The 23,242-nt window shown below is 50.2% G+C and overlaps 1 protein-coding gene across 2 annotated transcripts in view; it reads right to left on the bottom strand.

Moving 5' to 3' along the window:
- Nucleotides 1-23,242, bottom strand: part of LOC119958628 (mothers against decapentaplegic homolog 4-like) — a 99,741-nt gene that overhangs the window by 20,916 nt on the left and 55,583 nt on the right. For both annotated transcript variants that reach the window (XM_038787110.1, XM_038787109.1), the window contains exons 5-8: nucleotides 15,528-15,761; nucleotides 14,083-14,241; nucleotides 7,638-7,751; nucleotides 4,720-4,800 (exon numbers count right to left, since the gene is read on the bottom strand). In XM_038787110.1, coding sequence (XP_038643038.1) covers nucleotides 4,720-4,800; nucleotides 7,638-7,751; nucleotides 14,083-14,241; nucleotides 15,528-15,761 — 588 coding nt within the window. The remainder of the gene's footprint in view (nucleotides 1-4,719; nucleotides 4,801-7,637; nucleotides 7,752-14,082; nucleotides 14,242-15,527; nucleotides 15,762-23,242) is intronic.

A 23,242-nucleotide genomic window follows, 5' to 3' on the forward strand; every position in this document is an offset into this window, starting at 1 on the left:
GGTTCTACAGTTCTCACACCATTCGAGATTAGGGTGAATTACATCCCATGACTTATACAAACTGAAACATTTTAGACTATTTGCCTTGTTTTTAATAAATGGACAGTTAGAACATCGAATCAAATATATATTTGATTCCAACATTCTCAAAACAACAATTTTATAAAAGCAGCATAATGTACTAGATTGAAATAGACAGTTTGAATTATATTTTTGGAGTCATGTCCAGCATGGCAGGACGAGATAGCATGAGGTCTCCATTGTTACAGTAGTGAGGTCAGCATGAGGTCTCCATTGTTGCAGTAGTCAGGTCAGCATAAAACCAGCTTTTGCTGGCTTTGATAAAGCACAATACCGCATTCTTTAACATGCACAAGTAGGCAGACAGGCAACAATTAGAAGTAATGTTACATATTGAAGACGGACAGCTTGCCATCAAATCAAATGTGTCTAAGAGTCTAACCCAAACCAATTAGGATTATATTGGGGCGTGATCAGATCACTTAAGACAGATATGAAATAGTATAACAATAGAAGATTTTGCCGCCATTTTAGAGAGTTAGGTTAGGGTTAGGTTAGGCTAGGGTTAGGTTAGGTTAGAGGGAGAGGGTTATAGAGAGAGAAAGAGTTTTAGGATAGATTTTGTTGGTAGGTTAGAAGCATCTATACTTTGATCTGAACTATTCACTGTCTCTCTGTATTCATATTTCATTTTCAGACTTTGACTTTTAAAAGTTATGTTTCGAGCTGTTTGTGTAAGAAGATAATTCCTGTGATTCTTTGAAAGCTTCAAATTGTCTACGAATTGCCTTTTAAATGACTTTCAAGTTGTAATCAATAGAAGACAAATAAAACAATTCTTATTTGCACCTGACAAGTTTTAACTTGAATTTCTACTGAGTTCCAGTAATCTCAAGTGCAGCTGGTAACCTTGAATTGATGGTTTCAAAATCCCTCGACTGACACAGTCGAAATCCTACAACTGGCGTAGTCGGCAGGATTTTTCTTGCTCGTCTGGCTTGCACTGCAGCCATCATACTATCACCATCTTCCTGTAGCTCTACAGTATCCACTGCCCTAACCAAAAACGTTTTGTTCAAACCAAGGGATGAAGCTAGCATGGTAAAAGCCTCTAAAGCTGCATGGCGTATCTTTCTCTTGGAGTCGGTCAATGCTGGTGCGACAAGATGGCAAAGACTGGGCAAATCAAAAGTCTTCATTTGGATAAGTCAAAAGTGAAGCAATTATTGATTTAAAAAAAAATAAATTTAGATTACACAATTATTTTTTCCAATTAAGGGGCAATTTAGCGTGGCCAATCCACCTACTCTGCACATTTTTGGGTTGTGGGGGCGAAACCCACGCAGACACGGGGAGAATGTGCAAACTCCACATGGACAGTGACCCAGAGTCGGGATCGAACCTGGGACCTCAGCGCCGTGAGGCGGTTGTGCTAACCACTAGGCCACCGTGCTGCCCTAAGTGAAGCAATTATAATATTTAATATTTCTTCCCTTACTCTAGAATTTTACTCTAGTGTTTTATATTGTCAAGCAGCATATCAAGTACTTTTTGAGGGTCAACCTGCTTCATTAAATCTATAAAGACTTTCATATATTCCTGTTGGTGACAACTTTGTCACCAAGCACTTTTATTGTAGCAGATGTAATGGGTTTAGCACAGGGCTAAATCGCTGGCTTTGAAAGCAGACCAAGGCAGGCCAGCAGCACGGTTCAATTCCCGCAACAGCCTCCCCGGACAGGCGCCGGAATGTGGCGACTAGGGGCTTTTCACAGTAACTTCATTTGAAGCCTACTCGTGACAATAAGCGATTTTCATTTCATTTCATTTACCGCACCATGATTTAGTTTAACTACCAGCAAGTTGATCATTTCCAATGTACCGTGGACAACTTTAAAATTGGAGTCATTGAGCAAAGTGCATAAAAAGCCAATAAAAACTAAAATAGATGTAGAAGGCACAGTCGTAAAATTAAAATCATCAACAACGTTCTTCAGTTCTCCAACCGCATGAGTTCTACTCTTATGGTCTTCCCAGTCAAGAAGCCGGACATACAACTCTTGTGGAATTATTCGAAACTCAGGATTACCTTCGAAATTGGCCTGGGAAATTGGGGAGCATCATTAATGCTTCCGGTGGATCTACCACGAAATCCTGAATTGGTTTTAAAGGTCCTACTTTGTTCCAGTTCAGGAACATTCCCTCCATTTAATTTGGCCTGTGGCTCAAACTTGATTTCCATGAGTTTGTTATAATCTCTCCTTAGAGACGGTGGCAAACGTTTCAAGTACGAGTTAAATTCCTCTTCCCCGATGTGGCGTTGGACATGTCCCATCGATGTGAATACTGAGAACGGGTCATCCGTACCATCGTCACTTAGTTTTTTTAGCTAAACAAAGGGTCACGTCGAATAAACTGTCGTTGTCAAATTCCTTCGTGAGCAAGATGGGCAAAACAATAGTCGTCGCTTTCCTCACTACAGGATTGTGGTTTTCCAGTCCATGCTCTATCAAAGCCCAGAAAACGTCCTTCGAGATGATGGAGTATTTTAAGTATACATGCAAAGTTTGCACGAGTTCTTTGCGCACAGTAGGGTTGTCGTCCCACAGACTCCAGATAAGTTTGGGCAGCACGGCAGTCCTACAGTAATCTAGATCTGCATCCGATCCTTGAATAATTAGGGGGCCTCACGGTAGCATGGTGGTTAGCATCAATGCTTCACAGCTCCAGGGTCCCAGGTTCGATTCCCGGCTGGGTCACTGTCTGTGTGGAGTCTGCACGTCCTCCCCGTGTGTGCGTGGGTTTCCTCCGGGTGCTCCGGTTTCCTCCCACAGTCCAAAGATGTGCGGGTTAGGTGGATTGGCCATGCTAAATTGCCCGTAGTGTAAGGTTAATGGGGGGATTGTTGGGTTACGGGTATGTGGGTTTAAGTAGGGTGATCATTGCTCGGCACAACATCGAGGGCCGAAGGGCCTGTTCTGTGCTGTACTGTTCTATGTTAATTTCCAATATGAGTTGAATACATAAGACTTTGACCTCCCTTCTGCCGTCCAGGAGCTCCTCGTTTAAAGTTGCGAAGGGGGCTTTCTTGTTGCCAAAGACTAGCCTCCCTGCGTTTTGCCAGACGTTGACACTGAGCTTTCAGTGCCTCGGTGCGCTCGAGCGAAGTCTGGCTGTTCAGTTGCTGGAGAATCACATCTTCTTCCATGTCGGCCGGCGCCGCGGCCGCCGGATGAGGGGGACACAAGCTCAAGATGAGGGGTGGGAGGATTTGAGGGAAAATCTTTTTCACCCAGAGGGTGGTGACGGTCTGGGATGCACTGCCTGGGAGGGTGGTAGAGGCTGGTTGCCTCACATCCTTTAAAAAGTACCTTTTGACACAATGAGCATTTGGCACGTCTTAACATTCGAGGCTATGTGAAAGGGTTGGCAAATGGGATCAGGAGGGCAATGCTTTCATGCATCAGTGCAGACTCGATGGGCTGAAGGGCCTCTTTTGCACTATTATTCTATGATACTTCTGGTATATAAAATTATTTTCTTATAGAACCAGAACGCTGCAGGGAGAGGCCATTCCGCCGATCGTGTCTGTCCCAGCCAAAAAGAGAAAAAAAGAAATTAGCTGCTCATTTTAATCCCACTTGCCAGCACCTGTTCTGTACCCTTGCAGGTTCCAGCACTTGAGATACAGATCCAGACAACGTTTAAATGAAGCAAGTTCTCCTCGTGTCCCTTCTAATCCTTCTGCCAATCACTTGAAATCTGTGATCCCCGGTAACTGACCCCCTCAGCCAGGGAGATCTACCCTGTCTACCCTATACCAGCTCCTCCTAATTGTGTCCACCTCAATTAGATCACCCCTTAGCCGCCTCTAGTTTAAGGAAAATGACCCTGTCTAATCTCTCCTCATAGGTGCAATTTTCAAGCCCTGGCAACGTTCTTGTAAATCTCCTCGTCACTCTCCAGACCCCAGCTGTGGCCTCACCAGCATCTGGTACAGTTCCATCATTTCGTCCCTGCTTTTGTATTCAATACCTCGCCCAATAAAGGAAAGCATTCCAGATGCTTTCTTCACCACCGTGCCCACCTCTTCTGCCACCTTCAAGGTTTTGTGGATATACACGACAAGGTCTCTCACTCTCTCAACCCCTCTCAACATCTTCCCCCTTCACTGAGTATTCCCGTGCTTTGGTTCCCTTCCACAAATGCATTACCTCACACTTTTCCGGACACTTTTCCATTTGCCGATACAGGTCAAGTATCCGTTAATCTGGAAATTGAACTCGTCAACCTTTAGTGCAGGAAGTCTGGTTGTTCGTCCACTGTTTACCTTACTTTTTGTGTGGACATGTCAAGAAGAATCTGATTACTGATACTCTATTTATTATTCAGTGATACAACTGACTTTTCTCGCCACTTTATTTACTTAAGGCCTAGGTTTAGGCTATTGGAATGCAGGTTTATATGTGGTGTCCGAAAACCAAAATGATCAGAAATGCAAATAGCCCGAAGGGTTTCAGATAAAGGACACCTGACCTGCATTAATAATAAAAGTCCTATCAATTTCATTAATAAGGTTACCACACATTTTATAACAACCCTGCCCCTGTTTTTCTATACAACTGCAATGAAGGTAAATAATGGACGTACACCATTTCTGTAAACATACGTCCAAAAGACAGGATAGCGTTTACTCACCATTATGCGGTGTGCGAGGTTGAGAGGTGGAAGCAGTATGACGTAAGAGGAATGGTATCACAGCTGATTGTGATGTCTGACCTGAAGGATATGATCATACTCAGCGTCCATATTACAAGGTTTTGTAAAATAACTTTATCAACTTATAAGTTGCATTATCGCCAGATAATTCATGCAGCAGCTAAAAGTTACTTCCCCAATATTCCCTCCCTTCTTCAGGTAAAGTGCCCATGATCACCCAGATCTGCAAGGATGGCCGTGAAGAAATCAGCAAACAAGCTCAAGGATTAATAGCACTATTGACGTCTCTTTACAATGTAATAATAGTAACTGTTAAACCTCCCTCCGAACAGTCAAATAGCTAGTCAATTCACCAGTGAGCTACTGGAGTTGATTTGAAACATAGAACGCACAGGGCAGGAGGCCATTCGTCCCATCGAGTCTGCACCGACCTACTTAAGCCCTCACTTCGACCCCATCCCCTTAACCCAATAACCCCCCCTAACCTTTTTGGTCACTGAGGGCAATTTATCATGGCCAATCCACCTAACCTGCACGTCTTTGGACTGTGGGAGGAAAGTGGAGCACCCGGAGGAAACCCACGCACACACGGGGAGAACGTGCAGACTTCCCACAGACAGTGACCCAGTGGGGAATCGAACCTGGGACCCTGGCGCTGTGAAGCCACAGTGCTATCCACTTGTGCTATCGTGCTGCCCTTAAAGTAATGCTCAGTTTAATGTCTTTAGGCACCCTAATGATAGGGCACACCAGTAAACAATATTCCAGAGAGCTGTAATCAGTTTATAACAAAGTGCAAACAAAGTAGGTTGTTCTGCAAAGGAAAACCTCTGATTGGTACAAAATTAAAGATGGACTTGCAATTGTATGCAACAACAGATAAAGTAGGAGAATTATTCTCGCCCACATGCAAACAAAACCACCCCTTAATCATAAGCAGCGATTTAACAAGTGCTGCATGGGAGACTTATCAAGAAGGTACGAATCCATGGGATCCAGGGTAATTTGGCAAATTGGATCCAAAATTGCCTTTGTGGCAGAAGGCAGAGAGTGATGGGCGAAGGTTGTTCTTGTGACTGGAAGCCTGTATGTATCTTGGAGTGTGCTACAGGGATCGGTGCTGCGTACCTTGCTGTTTGTAGCGTATATTAATGATCTAGGTGTGAATGTGGGAGGTATGATCAGTAAGTTGGCAGATGACACAAAAATTGGTGGTGTAAATAGTGAGGAGGAAAGCCTTGGGACTACTGGACGATATAGACGGGCTGGTCAGATCAGCAGTACAGTGGCAAATGGAATTTAACCCCGGAAAGTGGGAGGTGATGCATTTTAGGAGAATTAACAAGGCCAGGAAATACTCAATGAACGGTAGGAAGTACAGAGGACCAGAGGGACCTTGGGGTGCATGTCCACTGATCCCTGAAGACAACAGGTCAGGTAGATAAGGTGGTTAAGAAAGGATTGCCTTTATCAGCTGAGGCGTAGAATATACGAGCAGGGAGGTTATGATGGAGCTGTATAAAACACTGGTTAGGTCCCAGCTGGAGTACTGTGTCCAGTTCTGGTCGCCACATTATAGGAAGGATGTGATTACACTAGAGAGGGTGCAGAGGAGATACACCAGATGCTGCCTGGGCTGGAACGTTTCAGCTTTCAAGAGAGGCTGGAAAGGCTGGCGTTGTTTTCCTGAGACCAGAGAATGGGGTACATTAATATCAAGAGGGCCAGAATACAAGACCAGGGATGTACCTCTGAGGCTGTATAAGGCTCTGGTCAGACACCATTTGGAGGATAGTGAACAGTTTAGGGCCCCGTATCTAAGGAAGGATGTGCTGGGCCTTGGAAAGGGTCCAGAGGAGGTTCACAAGAATGATCCCTGGAATGAAGAACTTGTCGTATGAGGAACGGTTGAGGACTCTGGGTCTGTACCCGCTGGAGTTTAGAAGGATGAGAGGGGATCTTATTGAAACTTACAGGATACTGCGAGGCCTGGATAGAGTGGACGTGGAGAGGATGTTTACACTTGTGGGAAAAACTAAAACCAGAGGACACCATCTCAGACTAAAGGAACAATCCTTTAAAACAGAGATGAGGAGGATTTTTTTCAGCCAGAGGGTGGTGAATCTGTGGAACTCTTTGCCGCAGAAGGCTGTGGAGGCCAAATCACTGAGTGTCTTTAAGACAGAGATAGATAGGTTCTTGATTAATAAGGGGATCAGTGGTTATGGGGAGAAGGCAGGAGAATGGGGATGAGAAAATATTAGCCATGATTGAATGGCGGAGCAGACTCGATGGGCCGAGTGGCCTAATTCTGCTCCTATATCTTATGGTCTTACGATAGAGATGTACAAAATTATGAGGGGTGTAGATAGGAAGGAACTTTTCCCCTTAGTCGAGGGGTCAATAACCAAGGGGCAGAGATTTAAGAAGGTTGAGGGCACCTGGAGGGTGGTGGGAATCTGGGAGGGTGGTGGGAATCTGGGAGGGTGGTGGGAATCTGGGAGGGTGGTGGGAATCTGGGAGGGTGGTGGGAATCTGGGAGGGTGGTGGGAATCTGGGAGGGTGGCAGAGGTGGGAACCCTCACAACATTTAAGCAGCATTTAGATGAAAACCTGCAATGCCATTGCAAACAAGGCTGGAAAATGGGATTAGAATAGATAGGTGCTTGATGGCTGGCGAAGGGCCGCTTTTTGTGTTGTAAAACGGTGACCATAATTGCACACCCTTTCATGGAGCTATATTCACATAATAATGCAGCGCAAAATTGTGTGGAAGGGAGTGACCATGTGAAAATGGTGTCGTAATGAGTTTTTGGATTTGTAAAAGCCAATTATATGGTGTTCAAAATTGGTTCAGTATTTAAATTTTCACACACACACAGGCATGACGTACTCACAGTAATGGCTGGGGTGATGGAGTGGGGGTTGGTGATGCCCCTGTCCATTTTGCTGGGGGACTATGTTTGGTGTATAAGCTGCTGTACTGTTGCCTGTCCAAGTTGCTGTAGCATCTGCGGAAGAGGAAAAATACTGTCCAAGTCTGTTACAACTCAACATCTCTAAAATTCCTGTTGGTTATTTCACAGAACAACTCAGAAAGCAAAGACTTAATAACAGGGCTCTTCTAATTCTTTGACAGGAATTGGTCATCGCTGGCAAGGCCAGTATTTGTTGTCCATCCCCAATTGCCCAAAAGGTGGTAGTGGTGAGCTGCCTTCTTGAACTGCTGCAGTCTATGTGCAGTAGGTAGGGAGTGCTGTTTGAAGAGAATTTCGATTCAGCGACAATGAAGGAACGATGATAGATTTCAAAGTAAGGATGGCGTGTGACTTGGAGGGGGTCTTGCAGAACCACAGAATACTACAGTGCAGAAGAGGCCCTTCGGCCCATCGAGTCTGCACCAACGCATGAAAGACACCTGACCTGCCTACCTAATCCCATTTGCCAGCACTTGGCCCATAGCCTTGCATATTATGACGTGCCAAGTGCTGATCCAGGTACGTTTTAAAGGATGTGAGGCAACCCGCCTCTACCCCCCTCCCAGGCAGCGCGTTCCAGCCTCTACCCCCCTCCCAGGCAGTGTGTTCCTGACCCTCACCCCCCTCCCAGGCAGCGTGTTCCAGCCTCTACCCCCCTCCCAGGCAGCGTGTTCCAGCCTCTACCCCCCTCCCAGGCAGCGTGTTCCAGCCTCTACCCCCCTCCCAGGCAGCGTGTTCCAGCCTCTACCCCCCTCCCAGGCAGTGTGTTCCTGACCCTCACCCCCCCTCCCAGGCAGTGCGTTCCTGACCCTCACCACCCTCCCAGGCAGCGCGTTCCAGACCGTCACCCCCCTCCCAGGCAGCGCGTTCCTGACCGTCACCCCCCTCCCAGGCAGTGTGTTCCAGCCTCTCCCACCCTCCCAGGCAGTGTGTTCCAGCCTCTCCCACCCTCCCAGGCAGCGCGTTCCAGACCGTCACCCCCCTCCCAGGCAGCGCGTTCCAGACCGTCACCCCCCTCCCAGGCAGCGCGTTCCAGACTGTCACCACCCTCCCAGGCAGTGTGTTCCAGACCGTCACCCCCCTCCCAGGCAGTGTGTTCCTGACCGTCACCACCCTCCCAGGCAGTGCGTTCCAGACCGTCACCACCCTCCCAGGCAGTGTGTTCCTGACCGTCACCACCCTCCCAGGCAGTGTGTTCCTCACCATCACCACCCTCCCAGGCAGTGTGTTCCTGACCCTCACCACCCTCCCAGGCAGCGCATTCCAGACCGTCACCACCCCCCCAGGCAGTGTGTTCCTGACCCTCACCACCCTCCCAGGCAGTGTGTTCCAGACCGTCACCACCCTCCCAGGCAGTGTGTTCCTGACCGTCACCACCCTCCCAGGCAGTGCGTTCCTGACCCTCACCACCCTCCCAGGCAGTGTGTTCCTGACCGTCACCACCCTCCCAGGCAGTGCGTTCCTGACCGTCACCCCCCTCCCAGGCAGTGTGTTCCTGACTGTCACCACCCTCCCAGGCAGTGCGTTCCTGACCGTCACCCCCCTCCCAGGCAGTGTGTTCCAGACCGTCACCACCCTCCCAGGCAGTGTGTTCCTGACCGTCACCACCCTCCCAGGCAGTGTGTTCCTGACCGTCACCACCCTCCCAGGCAGTGCGTTCCAGACCGTCACCACCCTCCCAGGCAGTGTGTTCCTGACCGTCACCACCCTCCCAGGCAGTGTGTTCCTCACCATCACCACCCTCCCAGGCAGTGTGTTCCTGACCGTCACCACCCTCCCAGGCAGTGCGTTCCAGACCGTCACCACCCTCCCAGGCAGTGTGTTCCAGACCGTCACCACCCTCCCAGGCAGTGTGTTCCTGACCGTCACCACCCTCCCAGGCAGTGCGTTCCTGACCCTCACCACCCTCCCAGGCAGTGTGTTCCTGACCGTCACCACCCTCCCAGGCAGTGCGTTCCTGACCGTCACCCCCCTCCCAGGCAGTGTGTTCCTGACCGTCACCACCCTCCCAGGCAGTGTGTTCCTGACCGTCACCACCCTCCCAGGCAGTGTGTTCCTGACCCTCACCACCCTCCCAGGCAGTGTGTTCCTGACCCTCACCACCCTCCCAGGCAGTGCGTTCCTGACTGTCGCCACCCTCCCAGGCAGTGCGTTCCAGACCCTCACCACCCTCCCAGGCAGCGCGTTCCAGACCGTCACCACCCTCCCAGGCAGTGTGTTCCGGACCGTCACCACCCCCCCAGGCAGTGTGTTCCTGACCGTCACCATCCTCCCAGGCAGTGTGTTCCTGACCGTCACCACCCTCCCAGGCAGTGTGTTCCTGACCGTCACCACCCTCCCAGGCAGTGTGTTCCTGACCGTCACCACCCTCCCAGGCAGCGCATTCCAGACCGTCACCACCCTCCCAGGCAGTGTGTTCCTGACCCTCACCACCCTCCCAGGCAGTGTGTTCCTGACCGTCACCACCCTCCCAGGCAGTGTGTTCCTGACCGTCACCACCCTCCCAGGCAGTGTGTTCCTGACCGTCACCACCCTCCCAGGCAGCACGTTCCAGACCGTCACCACCCTCCCAGGCAGTGTGTTCCAGACCCTCACCCCCCTCCCAGGCAGTGTGTTCCTGACCGTCACCACCCTCCCAGGCAGTGTGTTCCAGACTGTCACCACCCTCCCAGGCAGTGTGTTCCAGACCCTCTCCCACCCTCCCAGGCAGTGTGTTCCTGACCCTCACCACCCTCCCAGGCAGTGTGTTCCAGACCGTCACCACCCTCCCAGGCAGTGTGTTCCTGACCGTCACCACCCTCCCAGGCAGTGTGTTCCTGACCGTCACCACCCTCCCAGGCAGTGTGTTCCTGACCGTCACCACCCTCCCAGGCAGTGCGTTCCAGACTGTCACCACCCTCCCAGGCAGTGTGTTCCTGACCGTCACCATCCTCCCAGGCAGTGTGTTCCAGAGTGTCACCACCCTCCCAGGCAGTGTGTTCCTGACCGTCACCACCCTCCCAGGCAGTGTGTTCCTGACCCTCACCACCCTCCCAGGCAGTGTGTTCCAGAGTGTCACCACCCTCTGGGTAAAAAGGGTTTTCCTCAAATCCCCCCCGAAACCTCCCACCCCTCACCTTGAACTTGTGTCCCCCTCATAACTGACCCTTCAACTGCTGCTCCCTATCCACCCTGTCCACCCCCCTCATAATCTTGTCCACCTCGATCAGGTCACCCCTCAGTCTTCTCTGCTCCAGAGAAAACAACCCAAGCCTATCCAACCTCTCTTCATAACTTAAATAATAATAATCTTTATTGTCACTAGTAGGCTTACAATAACACTGCAATGATGTTGAAAGCCCCTAGTCACCATATTCCGGCGCCTGTTTGGGTACACAGAGGGAGAATTCAGATTGTCCAAATTATCTAACAGCACGTCTTTTGAGACCTGTGGGAGGGACCCGGAGCACTCGAGGAAATACACGCAGGCACGAGGATGTTCCATCACAGGCAACATTCTGGTCAATCCCACACTTAAAAATATATTTTCTTTAAATTTAGAGTACCCAATTCATTTTTTCCAATTAAGGGGCAATTTAGCGAGGCCAATCCACCTACCCTGCACATCTTGTGGGCTGTGGGGGTAAAACCCACGCAGACACGGGGAGAATGTGCAAACTCCACACGGACAGTGACCCAGAGCCGGGGATCGAACCTGGGACCTCGGTGCCGTGAGGCAACAGGGCTAACCCACTGCGCCACCGTGCTGCCCTTCAATCCCACACTGGACAGACCAGCTCCTCAGAGATTGGACGCCATTTTGAGCAACACCCATAACCCTTGCCCCCCCCCCCCCCCCCCCCCCCCCCCCCCCCCCCCGAGTGGTAACTTCTTCCACCCATCAAAAAAAGTTTTCAAAATGAATTTAGATTACCTAATTATTTTTTTCCAATTGAGGGGCAATTGAGTGTGGCCAATCCACCCACCCTGGGTTGTTTGGGGGGGGCGGGACCCACGCAGACACGGGGAGAGTGTGCAAACTCCACACAGTGACCCAGGGCTGGGATCCCCCATCAATAAAAGTTAGCATGAGCCCCACCTCCATCACCCGGACACAAGAGTGACCCTGCCCCACACCCATCCATCCTTGTGGGCATCGGGGCATCATGCACCCCCCCCCCCCCCCGACTCACTCCCTCCCATGCAAACGTACCCAACTATGGGGTCTATCAGGGCCCCTCCACATTTAGATAGATAGAGCATTACAGCGCAGTACAGGCCCTTCGGCCCTCTATGTTGTGCCGACCTGTGAAACCCCTCTAAAGCCCATCTGCACTATTCCCTTATCATTCATATGTCTATCCAATGACCATTTAAATGCCCTTAGTGTTAGCGAGTTCACATTCGACGTCCTTACTACTCGGAGTAAAGAACCTACCTCTGACATCTGTCCTATATCTATCTCCCCTCAATTTAAATCTAGCCATCACCATCCGAGGAAAAAGGCTCTCACCACCCTATCTAATCCTCTAGGACCCCACTCTTTCAGGATGACCGGCTTCACCCTCCCAATTTTCATAACGCCCCTTCATCCACCCACCCTTCATGGGCAAGACCCCACTCTGCCCCCGTCCCTTGGCACTGCCAACTGGGCACCCTGGTGCCCAGGCACTGCCCGCAATACCCAGGCAATGCCAACCTGCTACTGCCAGGGTCACATTGGCACTGCCAGTGTGACCAGGAGAATGGCAGGGCACTGCCCTGTCCCCGACTTACTGAGGGGGGGTTCTCATGGCCTCAAGAGATCCCAGAGTGGCAGCAACACTGGCCTCTGCTTGTGGAGACCAGTACTAATCAGCGTCCAGGTGAAGCCTCACCGGTGACCACCGGGAGCGTGGCGAATGTGGCCTCAAACCACGTCCAGCGAGGGCCTGGGTGCCACGGGTGGGGTGACGCGCACGCGGTTTAAAAAGAAGCCCGTTTTGGGGCCGCTCCCACAACGTTCCCGGTGCAACGAGATCGGCGCTGGGCGCAATGCAGTGGGAAAATCACACCCTACATCTCTTTGCGGCCTTTGTGTCCTCCCCACAGCTCACCTTTCTAACTAGCTTGGCATCATCATCAAACATAGGGACATTACTCTCGGTCTCATTTTTTTTTAAAAACAGAAAATATCTTATTGAAGCATTTGTAAATTTCAGAATTTAACATGTTGACATTTCTAAAACAACCGCGCGGGCCGACGCACAAAATACCCCCTAAAATAACAATAAACCACGTACCCCATTTAGGAACATAGGAACAGGAGAAGGTCATTCAGCCCCTCCAGCCTGTCCCATTCATTGAGATCATCGGTGACCTAACCCCATAATATTTTATCTAAACAAAAAACTATCCATGTCAAATTAAAAATTTACTGATCCAGCTTCAACTACTGTTTGTGGGAGAGAGTTTAAACCTCTAGCACCCTTTGAGTGAAGATATTCTTCCCAACATCTCTCCTGAACGGTCTGGCCTAATTTTTAAACGATGCCCCCAAGTTTCAGAATCTTCAACCAGTGGATTAGATTAATTCTAGCGTAATTATTACATGTCTTATCTCTATCTTTGTTATAAACAGTTGTTGCGTTTCACTTACAAATCTGGTCTGGTGCCTGTAACTCACTGGGGCAATCAAGGGCTAAAGATCTGAGAAACTTTATGCCAAATTATTGGTTAATTCACTTGTGTTGGGACCCCGGCCTGTAGCCTAGAGTTGACCGTGCGCTCGCCCAGGGTGTTGTAATACCAAGACCAGTTAAGGAACATAGAACATAGAACAGTACAGCACAGAACAGGCCCTTCGGCCCTCGATGTTGTGCCGAGCCATGATCACCCTACTCAAACCCACGTATCCACCCTATACCCGTAACCCAACAACCTCCCCATAACCTTACATTTATTAGGACACTACGGGCAATTTAGCATGGCCAATCCACCTAACCCGCACATCTTTGGACTGTGGGAGAAAACCGGAGCACCCGGAGGAAACCCACGCACACAGGGGGAGGACGTGCAGACTCCACACAGACAGTGACCCAGCCGGGAATCGAACCTGGGACCCTGGAGCTGTGAAGCATTTATGCTAACCACCATGCTACCCTGCTGCCCCCAAGGACTGGAACAATCTTTCAGAAATCTTAATCTCCATGGCCTCCAAGAATTAATTTTAGGAAAATCTGTTGTTAATCAGTACGACCACCGACTGCACTCATTGTGGACCTCCTGTGAAAATTCCCTGGAAAACGATGAAAGGAAACTTTACGACCAATTACCACCACCAACAGATTTCTCAGTTTCCAGGCATTTCCACATTTATCAATGCCCGAGAAGTTTGGCGACTTACTTTGGTATGATTGTTTTGGCTGCGGAAACCCGTTCTGCTGAGATGGATGAGGAGGGGCAGGAGGCGGTGGTGTTGGAGGAGGTGCCATCTGCTGCAGTGGTGGGGCAATCTGTAACAATCCCTCACCGTGACTCATGGAAATGAGAGAATTGTTGGGAGCTGAAAGAGGGGGAGAAAAAAAAAGTTGAAGTTAATTAAATTTAGTTTACGAACGACGAAGCAATTCTTCGATCAAGATACTTCAAATGTGTCAGCTCATTTGGTTAGACGGCTGATAAGTGACGTGGAGTGACGCTAACTATCCCTGTACCGCCGGAGATTATTGATGAGGGCTCCACCTTCTCAACCTTGCCACTCGCCCGAGGTGTGGTGACCCTCAAGTTAAATCAGCTCCTGAGTCAGCTCTCAAAATCAGCCCCCCGGGTCCTCTGGGACTGTGGCGATATTTACATTTACTCATTTACACTACTCCATGCAGGAAGAAAAGAGGATCAAGAGGGAGAAATGCAAGAAGCATGCAAGCACCCACAGCAGAGCTGAGTTGTGCGTGCATATGAGAGAGAGAGACTGGAGGGTGGTGGAAAGATAGGTGGAGGAGAGTTCTAGTTCTAATGTACCATTCCAAAGCACTGGACCATTCCACGATATGTGTTCGTTCGGAATAAAGCATAATGAAATATCCTACAAATAGATGCACAGTCTCAACTAAACATTTTTACTATTTCTTAAGTCCCATTTCCATTAACAATAATGGCACAAAGGTACAGAATCTAACCAACATTAATTTGACATAAGCAAGGTGCCAGAATGTCCTATGGTAGCCAGTACTAAGCAGTACATTGTCCAGATCCTCAGCTGCCCTAATTATAACGTGGGAATGCCGGGTTGGACTGGGGTGAGCACAGTAAGAAGTCTTACAACACCAGGTTAAAGTCCAACAGGTTTGTTTCGAATCACTAGCTTTCAGAGCGCAGCTTCTTCATCGGGTGTGCCCTAATTATAGCCACACTCTGTGGTTTGTCATAGAGGATCTCTAGCTTTTTAGACGAGGTGCAACATGCTAAGTTTAAAAAAAATAAATTTAGAGTACCCAATTATTTTTTTCCAATTAAGGGACAATTTAGCCTGGCCAATCCACCTACCCTGCACATCTTTGGGTTGCGAGGGTGAGACCCACGCAGACACAGGGAGAATATGCAAACCCCACACAAACAGTGACCCAGGGCCAGGATCGAACCCAGGTCCTCAGCGCTGTAGTCAGCAGTGCTAACCACTGTGCCACCGTGCCGCCCCCAAAATGCCAAGTTAATACGCAAGCTCACCAAAGCCTTCAAACAGCATTCTGGCAGGTATTTGACCGCGCCATTTAACCCACTAACACTGCAGCAAAACTGTTTGGCAATCTGTGATGTGGTCGAGTGTTTGATAAAACATACTGTACTCACGAGGAGGAGACATTGGAATGTTAGGATAACTGTGCACGCTTGCTCTGGACGTCTCAGCTAAGGTAAGTATTGGCGGCGGTAGAGGTTGGGAGTAGGTCTCAGAAGATGGTTGCGTGCTAGTTGAATGTTTGACTGACTGAAGCCCATGATCTTCGGGATGTGACATAACCTGCGGTCCATCCAGCTGCACACACTCGTGGACAAATTCATCCTTCACCAAACGTGTGGGCGGAGCTAACACACACATAAAAGGAAACGGTTTAGATTACATTCAGTTAGCCACCAGACTAACGACAAAAGCAGGAGACAGTCCTGGAGGGCAGTGTTTCCCAACCTTTGCAGTAACACGGCACACTTCAATGAGAGAAACAACTCTGCAGCACACCAACTTTTCTTTCAGCTGAATCAATTGCTCCAAAACCCCCCACAATGACCACCGGTCCTTTCTCCACGGAGATGGAACGTTGGCGCGTTCTGCAAGAATATTTGCCATTCCAGACCATTGAAAAAGAAAGATTTGAAAGGCACAACCAGCAACAAATCACAAATTATATTTAATGTTTTTTTAAAATGCCCGTCTTAAATTACAAATACTTGAATAAAATAAGGCCGTGGTCCGTGAGTGTCACATCTGAGTACCTTTAAGAAATGTACCTTTAAGAAATGGGTGTTTATTACTGCAGTGATGTCAGAGGGTGGGTGGAGCTGGGCTGTCTGTCAGCTTTTTACTTTCATTTTTGAGCAGGCTGCAGGGTGTGTTTTAGTTTCGTTTTCAGTGTTGGAGCTGAAGCCAGACAGAGCAGGTGTTCTGATGTTCTCTCTGCCATGAAAAGACTATCTCTTGATCATTTGGTGAATTCATAATTATAAATTTTAAAAAAAAAATTTGTATTCAAATTTTCACAAAATATCAATAACAATAAATATCAAAAGAACAAACACCCCCCCCCCCCCATGTATACAAAAAAGAAAAATAAATTAACGCCCGTCATTAACAAAGAACAAATATACACGTCCCTTCAGCCTAAAACAAAGAAAACATCCTCCGCCCCCCCTGCTGCTGCTGGCCATTTTCTACCGCACTGCCAGGAGATCTAGGAATGGTTGCCATCTCTTGAAGAACCCCTGCACTGACCCCGAGGGCAAATTTCACCCTCTCCAATTTAATAAACCCCGCCATATATCGTTGATCCAGGCCTCCACGCTTGGGGGTCTCGCATCCTTCCACTGAAGAAGAATCCTCCGCCGGGCTACTAGGGACGCAAAGGCCAGAATGCCGGCCTCTTACGCCTCCTGCACTCCCGGCTCCTCTGCAACTCCAAATATTGCGAGTCCCCAGTCTGGCTTGACCCTGGATCCTACCACCCTCGATACAGTCCTTGCTACGCCCTTCCAAAATTCCCCCAGCGCTGGGCATGCCCAGAACATATGGACATGGTTTGCTGGGCTCCCTGAGCACCTAATACACCTGTCCTCACTCCCAAAGAACCGGCTCATCCTTGTCCCAGTCATGTGAGCCCTATGCAGCACCTTAAACTGTATGAGGCTAAGCCTCGCACAAGAAGAGGAGTTCACCCTTCCTAGGGCGTCCGCCCATGTCCCCTCCTCAATCTCCTCACCCAGCTCCTCCTCCCATTTACCCTCGGTATAACCGGAAATACTCCGACCTCCTCCTATTCGTGGCCACGCTCGCCATCGGGGTCTCATATAACAGCCTCACCCACCTGACAAACCCCTCCCTAAACCCGAACCTCTCTAACACCTCCCACAAGTAGCCCCACTCAACCCTATCAAAGGCCTTCTCCGCGTCCAACTCCACCACTATCTCCGCCTCCCCCTCCGCCGGCATATTTATAACATTCAAGAGCCTCCGTATGTTAGTGTTCAGCTGCCTCCCCTTCACGAACCCCGTTTGATCCTCGTGGATAACCTGCGGCACACGGTCCTCTATCCTCGTGGCTAAGATCTTTGCCAACAGCTTGGCGTCCACATTTAAGAGTGAGATCGGCCTGTATGACCCACACTGCTGGGGATCCTTGTCCCGCTTAAGAATCAGGGAGATCAGCGCCCGAGACATCATCGGAGGCAGAGCCCCCCCTTCCCTTGCCTCGTTGAAGGTCCTATCTAACAGGGGGGCCCAGCAGGTCTGCGTACATTTTATAAAATTCGACCGGGAACCCATCCGGCCCCGGCGCCTTCCCCGACTACATGCTCCCCTATCCCTTTGATCAGCTCCTCCAGCTCAACTGGTGCCCCCAGTCCCTCCACCTGTCCCTCCTCTACCCTCGGGAATCTCAACCGGTGCAAGAAGCACCCCACCCCCCCTCCTCCGCCGGGGGTTCGGACCGATACAGTTCCTCATAGAAGTCCCTGAAGACCCCATTAATGTCCACCCCCCTTCGCACCACATTCCCTCCCCTATCCTTAACTCCACCAATCTCCCTGGCCGCATCCCGCTTACGAAGCTGGTGCGCCAGCATCCTGCTCGCCTTCTCCCCATATTCATACACCGCTCCCTGTGCCTTCCTCCACTGAGCTTCTGCCTTTCTGGTGGTCAACAAGTCGAACTCAGCCTGGAGACTACGCCGCTCCCTCAGCAATCCCTCCTCCGGAGCCTCCGCGTATCTCCTGTACACCCTCACCATCTCCCCCAGCAGTCTCCCTCTCTCTCTGCTCTCTCCTCTCCCTGTGGGCCCGAATGGAGATCAACTCCCCCCTAACCACCGCCTTCAACGCCTCCCAAACCGTCCCCACTCGGACCTCCCCATTGTCATTGGCCTCCAGGTACCTCTCGATACATCCTCGGACCCACCCCCTCACATCCTCGTCCGCCAGCAGCCCCACCTCCAAGCGCCAAAGCGGGCGCTGGTCCCTCTCCTCCCCCAGCCCGAGGTCCACCCAGTGCGGGGCATGGTCAGAAATGGCGATCGCCGAATACTCAGCATCTTCCACCCTCATAATCAGCGCCCTACTCAAAACGAAAAAAATCAATCCGGGAATAGGCCTTCTGCACATGGGAGAAGTATGAAAATTCCCTGGCCCTCGGCCTTGCAAACCTCCAAGGATCCACCCCTCCCATCTGGTCCAAAAACCCCCTCAACACCTTAGCTGCCGCTGGCCTCCTCCCCGTCCTGGATCTGGATCGATCCAGTGCCGGGTCCAGCACCGTGTTAAAATCCACCCCCCCCCCCCCCCCATTATCAGGCCCCCGCCCCCAAATCTGGAATCCAGCCCAACATGCGCCGCATAAAACCTGCATCATCCCAATTCGGGGCGTATACATTGACCAGCACCACCCGCTCCCCTTGCGGCTTACCGCTCACCATCACATACCTCCCGCCGCTGTCCGCCACCACATTCAACGCCTCAAACGACACCCTCTACCCCACCAGGATCGCCACCCCCCGATTTTCTGCATCCAGCCCCGAATGAAACACCTGGCCTACCCATCCCTTCCTCAATCTAACCTGATCCGCCACCTTCAAGTGCGTCTCCTGAAGCATGGCCACATCCACCTTCAGCCCCTACAGGTGCGCAAACACACGGGCCCGTTTGACCGGCCCATTCAGTCCCCTCACATTCCAGGTTATAAGCCGGATCAGGGGGCTACCTGCCCCCCTCCTCCGCCAACTAGCCATTACCCTTCCTCAGCCCGCCACGTGCCCTCGCCCCCCGCTCAGCCCGTTCCCCACGGCGGCAGACCCCCATCCCGACCCCCTCCTCATAATCCAGCTCCTTCTCGGCCATTCCAGCAGCAACCACCCCCCCCACCCCAAAGCTAGGACCCCCCCCTAGCTGCGCTGCGCCCCCCATTGTGCTCCCGCAAGTCAGCTGACACCTGCTGACCCCGGCTACTCCCGTCACTCCTTCGACCCCTCCCAGCGTGGGGCTTCCCCTCCTCCCACAGTGTCCACCAGCAGGCTTTCCTCCTCCTCCTCCCCTCTCAAGCGGGAAAAAGCCCGCCCTTCCCAGCACCGGTCCCGCCCCCTTCAACCCTTAGCGCGGGAAAAAGCCCGCGCTTTCCACCTGCCCGACCCCACCTCCCCTACAGCAGCTCCCTTTACCGGCCAGGTCCCCTCGCAGGGCCCCAACCCCCCTCCGCACCATCAGCCCCCCACACTGCAGGTCTGCCCCCCCTCCTCGAGCCCATCCAACAAACCCAAGCAGAAAAAACCCCACCCGCCCTAAAAACAACAAAGAACCAACATTGAACAGAGAAACCCCCCTCAAAATATAACAGTTACATGCAGAGCCCTGCATCCAGCCCTCAGTTGGAGTCCAACTTCTCGGCCCGCACAAAGGCCCACGCCTCCTCCGGGGACTCAAAGTAAAAATGCCGGTCCTTGTACGTGACCCACAAACGCGCCGGCTGTAGCATGCCGAACTTCACTCCCTTCCTGTGCAGCACCGCCTTCGTCCGATTGTACCCGGCCCTCTTCTTTGCCACCTCCGCACTCCAGTCCTGGTAGATCGGTACCACCGCGTTCTCCCACTTGCTGCTCCGCTCCTTCTTGGCCCACCTGAGCACACACTCCCGGTCAGCAAACCGGTGGAACCGCATCAGCACCGACCGCGGCGGCTCATTCGGCTTGGGCCTCCTGGCCAGTATTCTGTGGGCCCCCTCCAGCTCCAGGGGCCCCTGAAAGGACCCAGCTCCCATCAGCGAATTTAACATGATGGCCACACAGGCCCCCATGTCCGACCCCTCCAGCCCTTCCGGAAGGCCCAGGATCCGCAGATTTTTCCGCCTCGACCGGTTCTCCATCTCCTCGAACCTCTCCTGCCATTTTTTATGGAGCGCCGCGTGCATCTCCACCTTCACCGCGAGGCCCAAGGTCTCGTCCTCTCTTTCGGAGGCCTTTTGCCGGATCTCGCGAATCGCCACCCCCTGGGCCGTCTGGGTCTCCATCAGCTTATCAATTGAAGCCTTCAACGGCTCCAGCAGCTCCGCTTTAAGCTCCCTGAAGCAGCGCTGGAGAGTCTCCTGCTGCTCCTGCGCCCACTGCCTCCTGGTCTCCGCCCGCCGCCATCTTGTGCTTCTTCCCTCGCTTCTGCTTTGGCGCTGCAACCACTTTCTTACTCGCCCCACTCCTGGTCCAGGCCATATACTGTCGGGGAAATGTTGCTGGCTCCTTCCCACGTCAGGAACCGTCGGAAAAGTACCGCTGGGGGCCCTAAAAAGAGCCCAAAAGTCCGTTCCTGGCGGGAGCTGCCGAACGTGCGACTTAGCTCCGTATAGCCGCAACCGGAGGACCAGAATTATAAATGTTCTCAGTGGTGAATATAACCTAATGTGCTTTTGTTAAAAGGAGTTTTAAATCTTATGGATGTCAAAAGGAAAGGATTACCAAGTGTTGCATCCTTTGGGGGTTGTTTTTGAATTAATAGCTGCTAAGATGTTCACTGTATGTTTTAAAAAGATTAACATGAGTTCATGGAATAAACATTGTTTTGCTCTTAAAAAATACTTTTCCATTTCTGCTGTACCACACCTGTAGAGTGGGCCGTGTGCTCCCCATACCACAATCTAGTAAACGCTGTGGGTCAGGTGAACTCCATGATACACTTTGGGGTTCTCTAAACTCTGGCCCATAATGAGAAAGAGGAAATATCACAAACCATGACTTGCAAATTAAAATAGACAAAGTTTGTTGCATTCAAAAATAAAGCGGGAGAAAAAGATGCTGATAGATTTGGAACGTACCTGAACTGTTGAGTTAAATGTTTTTTATAATAAGTTTAGAGTAACCAATTCATTTTTTCCAATTAAGGGGCAATTTCATGTGGCCCAACCACCTATCCTGCACATTTTCTTTTGGGTTGTGGGGGTGAAACCCACGCAAACACGGGGAGAATGTGCAAACTCCACACGAACAGTGACCCAGAGCCGGGATCGAACCTGGGACCTCGCCGCCGTGCGGCAGCAGGGCTAACCCACTGCGTAACCATGCTGCCCTTAAATATGTTAATATTTGTGACTATTCCCATTCTTGCCTGCATTTTGCAATTAGGTTGTGCATTTCTGTATTATTCCATGAAAATAATTATAAAGACATTAAATTCATAATTATTTAGGGTGGCACGGTGGTGCAGTGGTTAGCACTGCTGCCTCACGGCGCCGAGGTCCCAGGTTCAATCCTGGCCCCGGGTCACTGTCCGTGTGGAGTTTGCACATTCTCCCCGTGTCTGCGTGGGTTTCTTCCCCACAACCCAAAGATGTGAAGGGTAGGTGGATTGGCCATGCTAAATTGGCCCTTTTGAAAAAATAAATTCCTAATTATGGCTTTGCCAAGGCAAGAGGCAAAAGGCACCCCGTGTCCTTTTATACCAATGATAGGTGTGTCCAGAACCAGGGGTCACAGCCTGAGGATTCAGGGTAAACCATTTCGGACAGACATAAGGAGGCACTTCTTTAAGACTCAAAAACAGCTTCTTTCCCGCTGTTACCAGACTCCTAAATGACCCTCTATGGACTGACCTCATTAACACTACACCCTGTATGCTTCATCCGATGCCGGTGCTTATTCAGTTACATTGTATACCTTGTGTTGCCCTATTATGTATTTTCTTTTATTCCCTTTTCTTCCCATGTACTTAATGATCTGTTGAGCTGCTTGCAGAAAAATACTTTTCACTGTACCTCGGTACACGTGACAATAAACAATCCAATCCAACTGCTTCACACAAAGAGTGGTGAGCCTGTGGAATTCATTACCACAGGAATTAGTTGATGCTAAAACTTTGAATATATTTAAGAGGCGGCTGGATATAGCACTTGGGGAGAATGGGATCAAAGGCTATGGGGAGAAAACAGGATTAGGCTATTGAGTTGGATGATCAGCCATGATCGTGATGAATGGCGGAGCAGGCTCGAAGGGCCAAAAGGCTTCCTCCTGCTCCTATCTTCTATGTATCTATGTAATTTGCGTCTTTCCCAAACCCGCCCGTTTTAAACTCAAAAAACTCGACATTTAAAAAAAACAGATGTTTGATAAATCGATGCAGCGACGTTTGGCGCAAATATATATTTAGTAAATGTTTATTTAAAAGCGGTTTCTGGTAAAAGGGTTAGACCGTGAAGAATGTAGAGGTTCAGTTCAGGCTCTTGAATGAGCCGCTGAAATGTTCAAAGAGGAAGTTGGGATTGAGAAAATTTACAACCTTTTCAGAATATACACAAAGGCAGCTCCAGCCCAGAGGAGTGCAAGTGCAAAAAACCGCAGAGCAAATTAAATTAATTTTCATTGAAGCCGTTTAACTGAGTTGACATTCTCTCCCACCTTCGCCGAGTTGCTAGCAACAGTATGCAGCTTTGCAATTCTGGCAAGGGCTGAAGAACTGACAAATAAGCAAATTTGAAAATGATTCCAGTTTCAGAACTTCCGGTTCAAATTGATAAGCATAGAGACAGGGAAACACATTGAGATAACCATCCATGCCGAAGTCTCGTTCTGGGTTACTTATTCATCAATTGCCTTTTGGAAGGTTTTTAAAAAATACATACACATCTGGATTTCTTTTTTTTTTCCAATCCCTACTTTGGCCGTTTATTTGGTACTCTGGGGAAATCTAATTCAGTCTTGCTGATTTCCTTTGAAATAAGCTGGGTTTATTTCACTTGCAGTACGGCCTCAGGGGGTGAAAGGTTCAGATTTGGGTTTTTGTCTCTTATCTGGGCCCTCGTTTAGAAATTGGAACGGGAACGCTGCTCATCG

The sequence above is a fragment of the Scyliorhinus canicula genome, chromosome 30 (assembly GCF_902713615.1).
Source record: "Scyliorhinus canicula chromosome 30, sScyCan1.1, whole genome shotgun sequence".
NCBI classification, from domain to species: domain Eukaryota; kingdom Metazoa; phylum Chordata; class Chondrichthyes; order Carcharhiniformes; family Scyliorhinidae; genus Scyliorhinus; species Scyliorhinus canicula.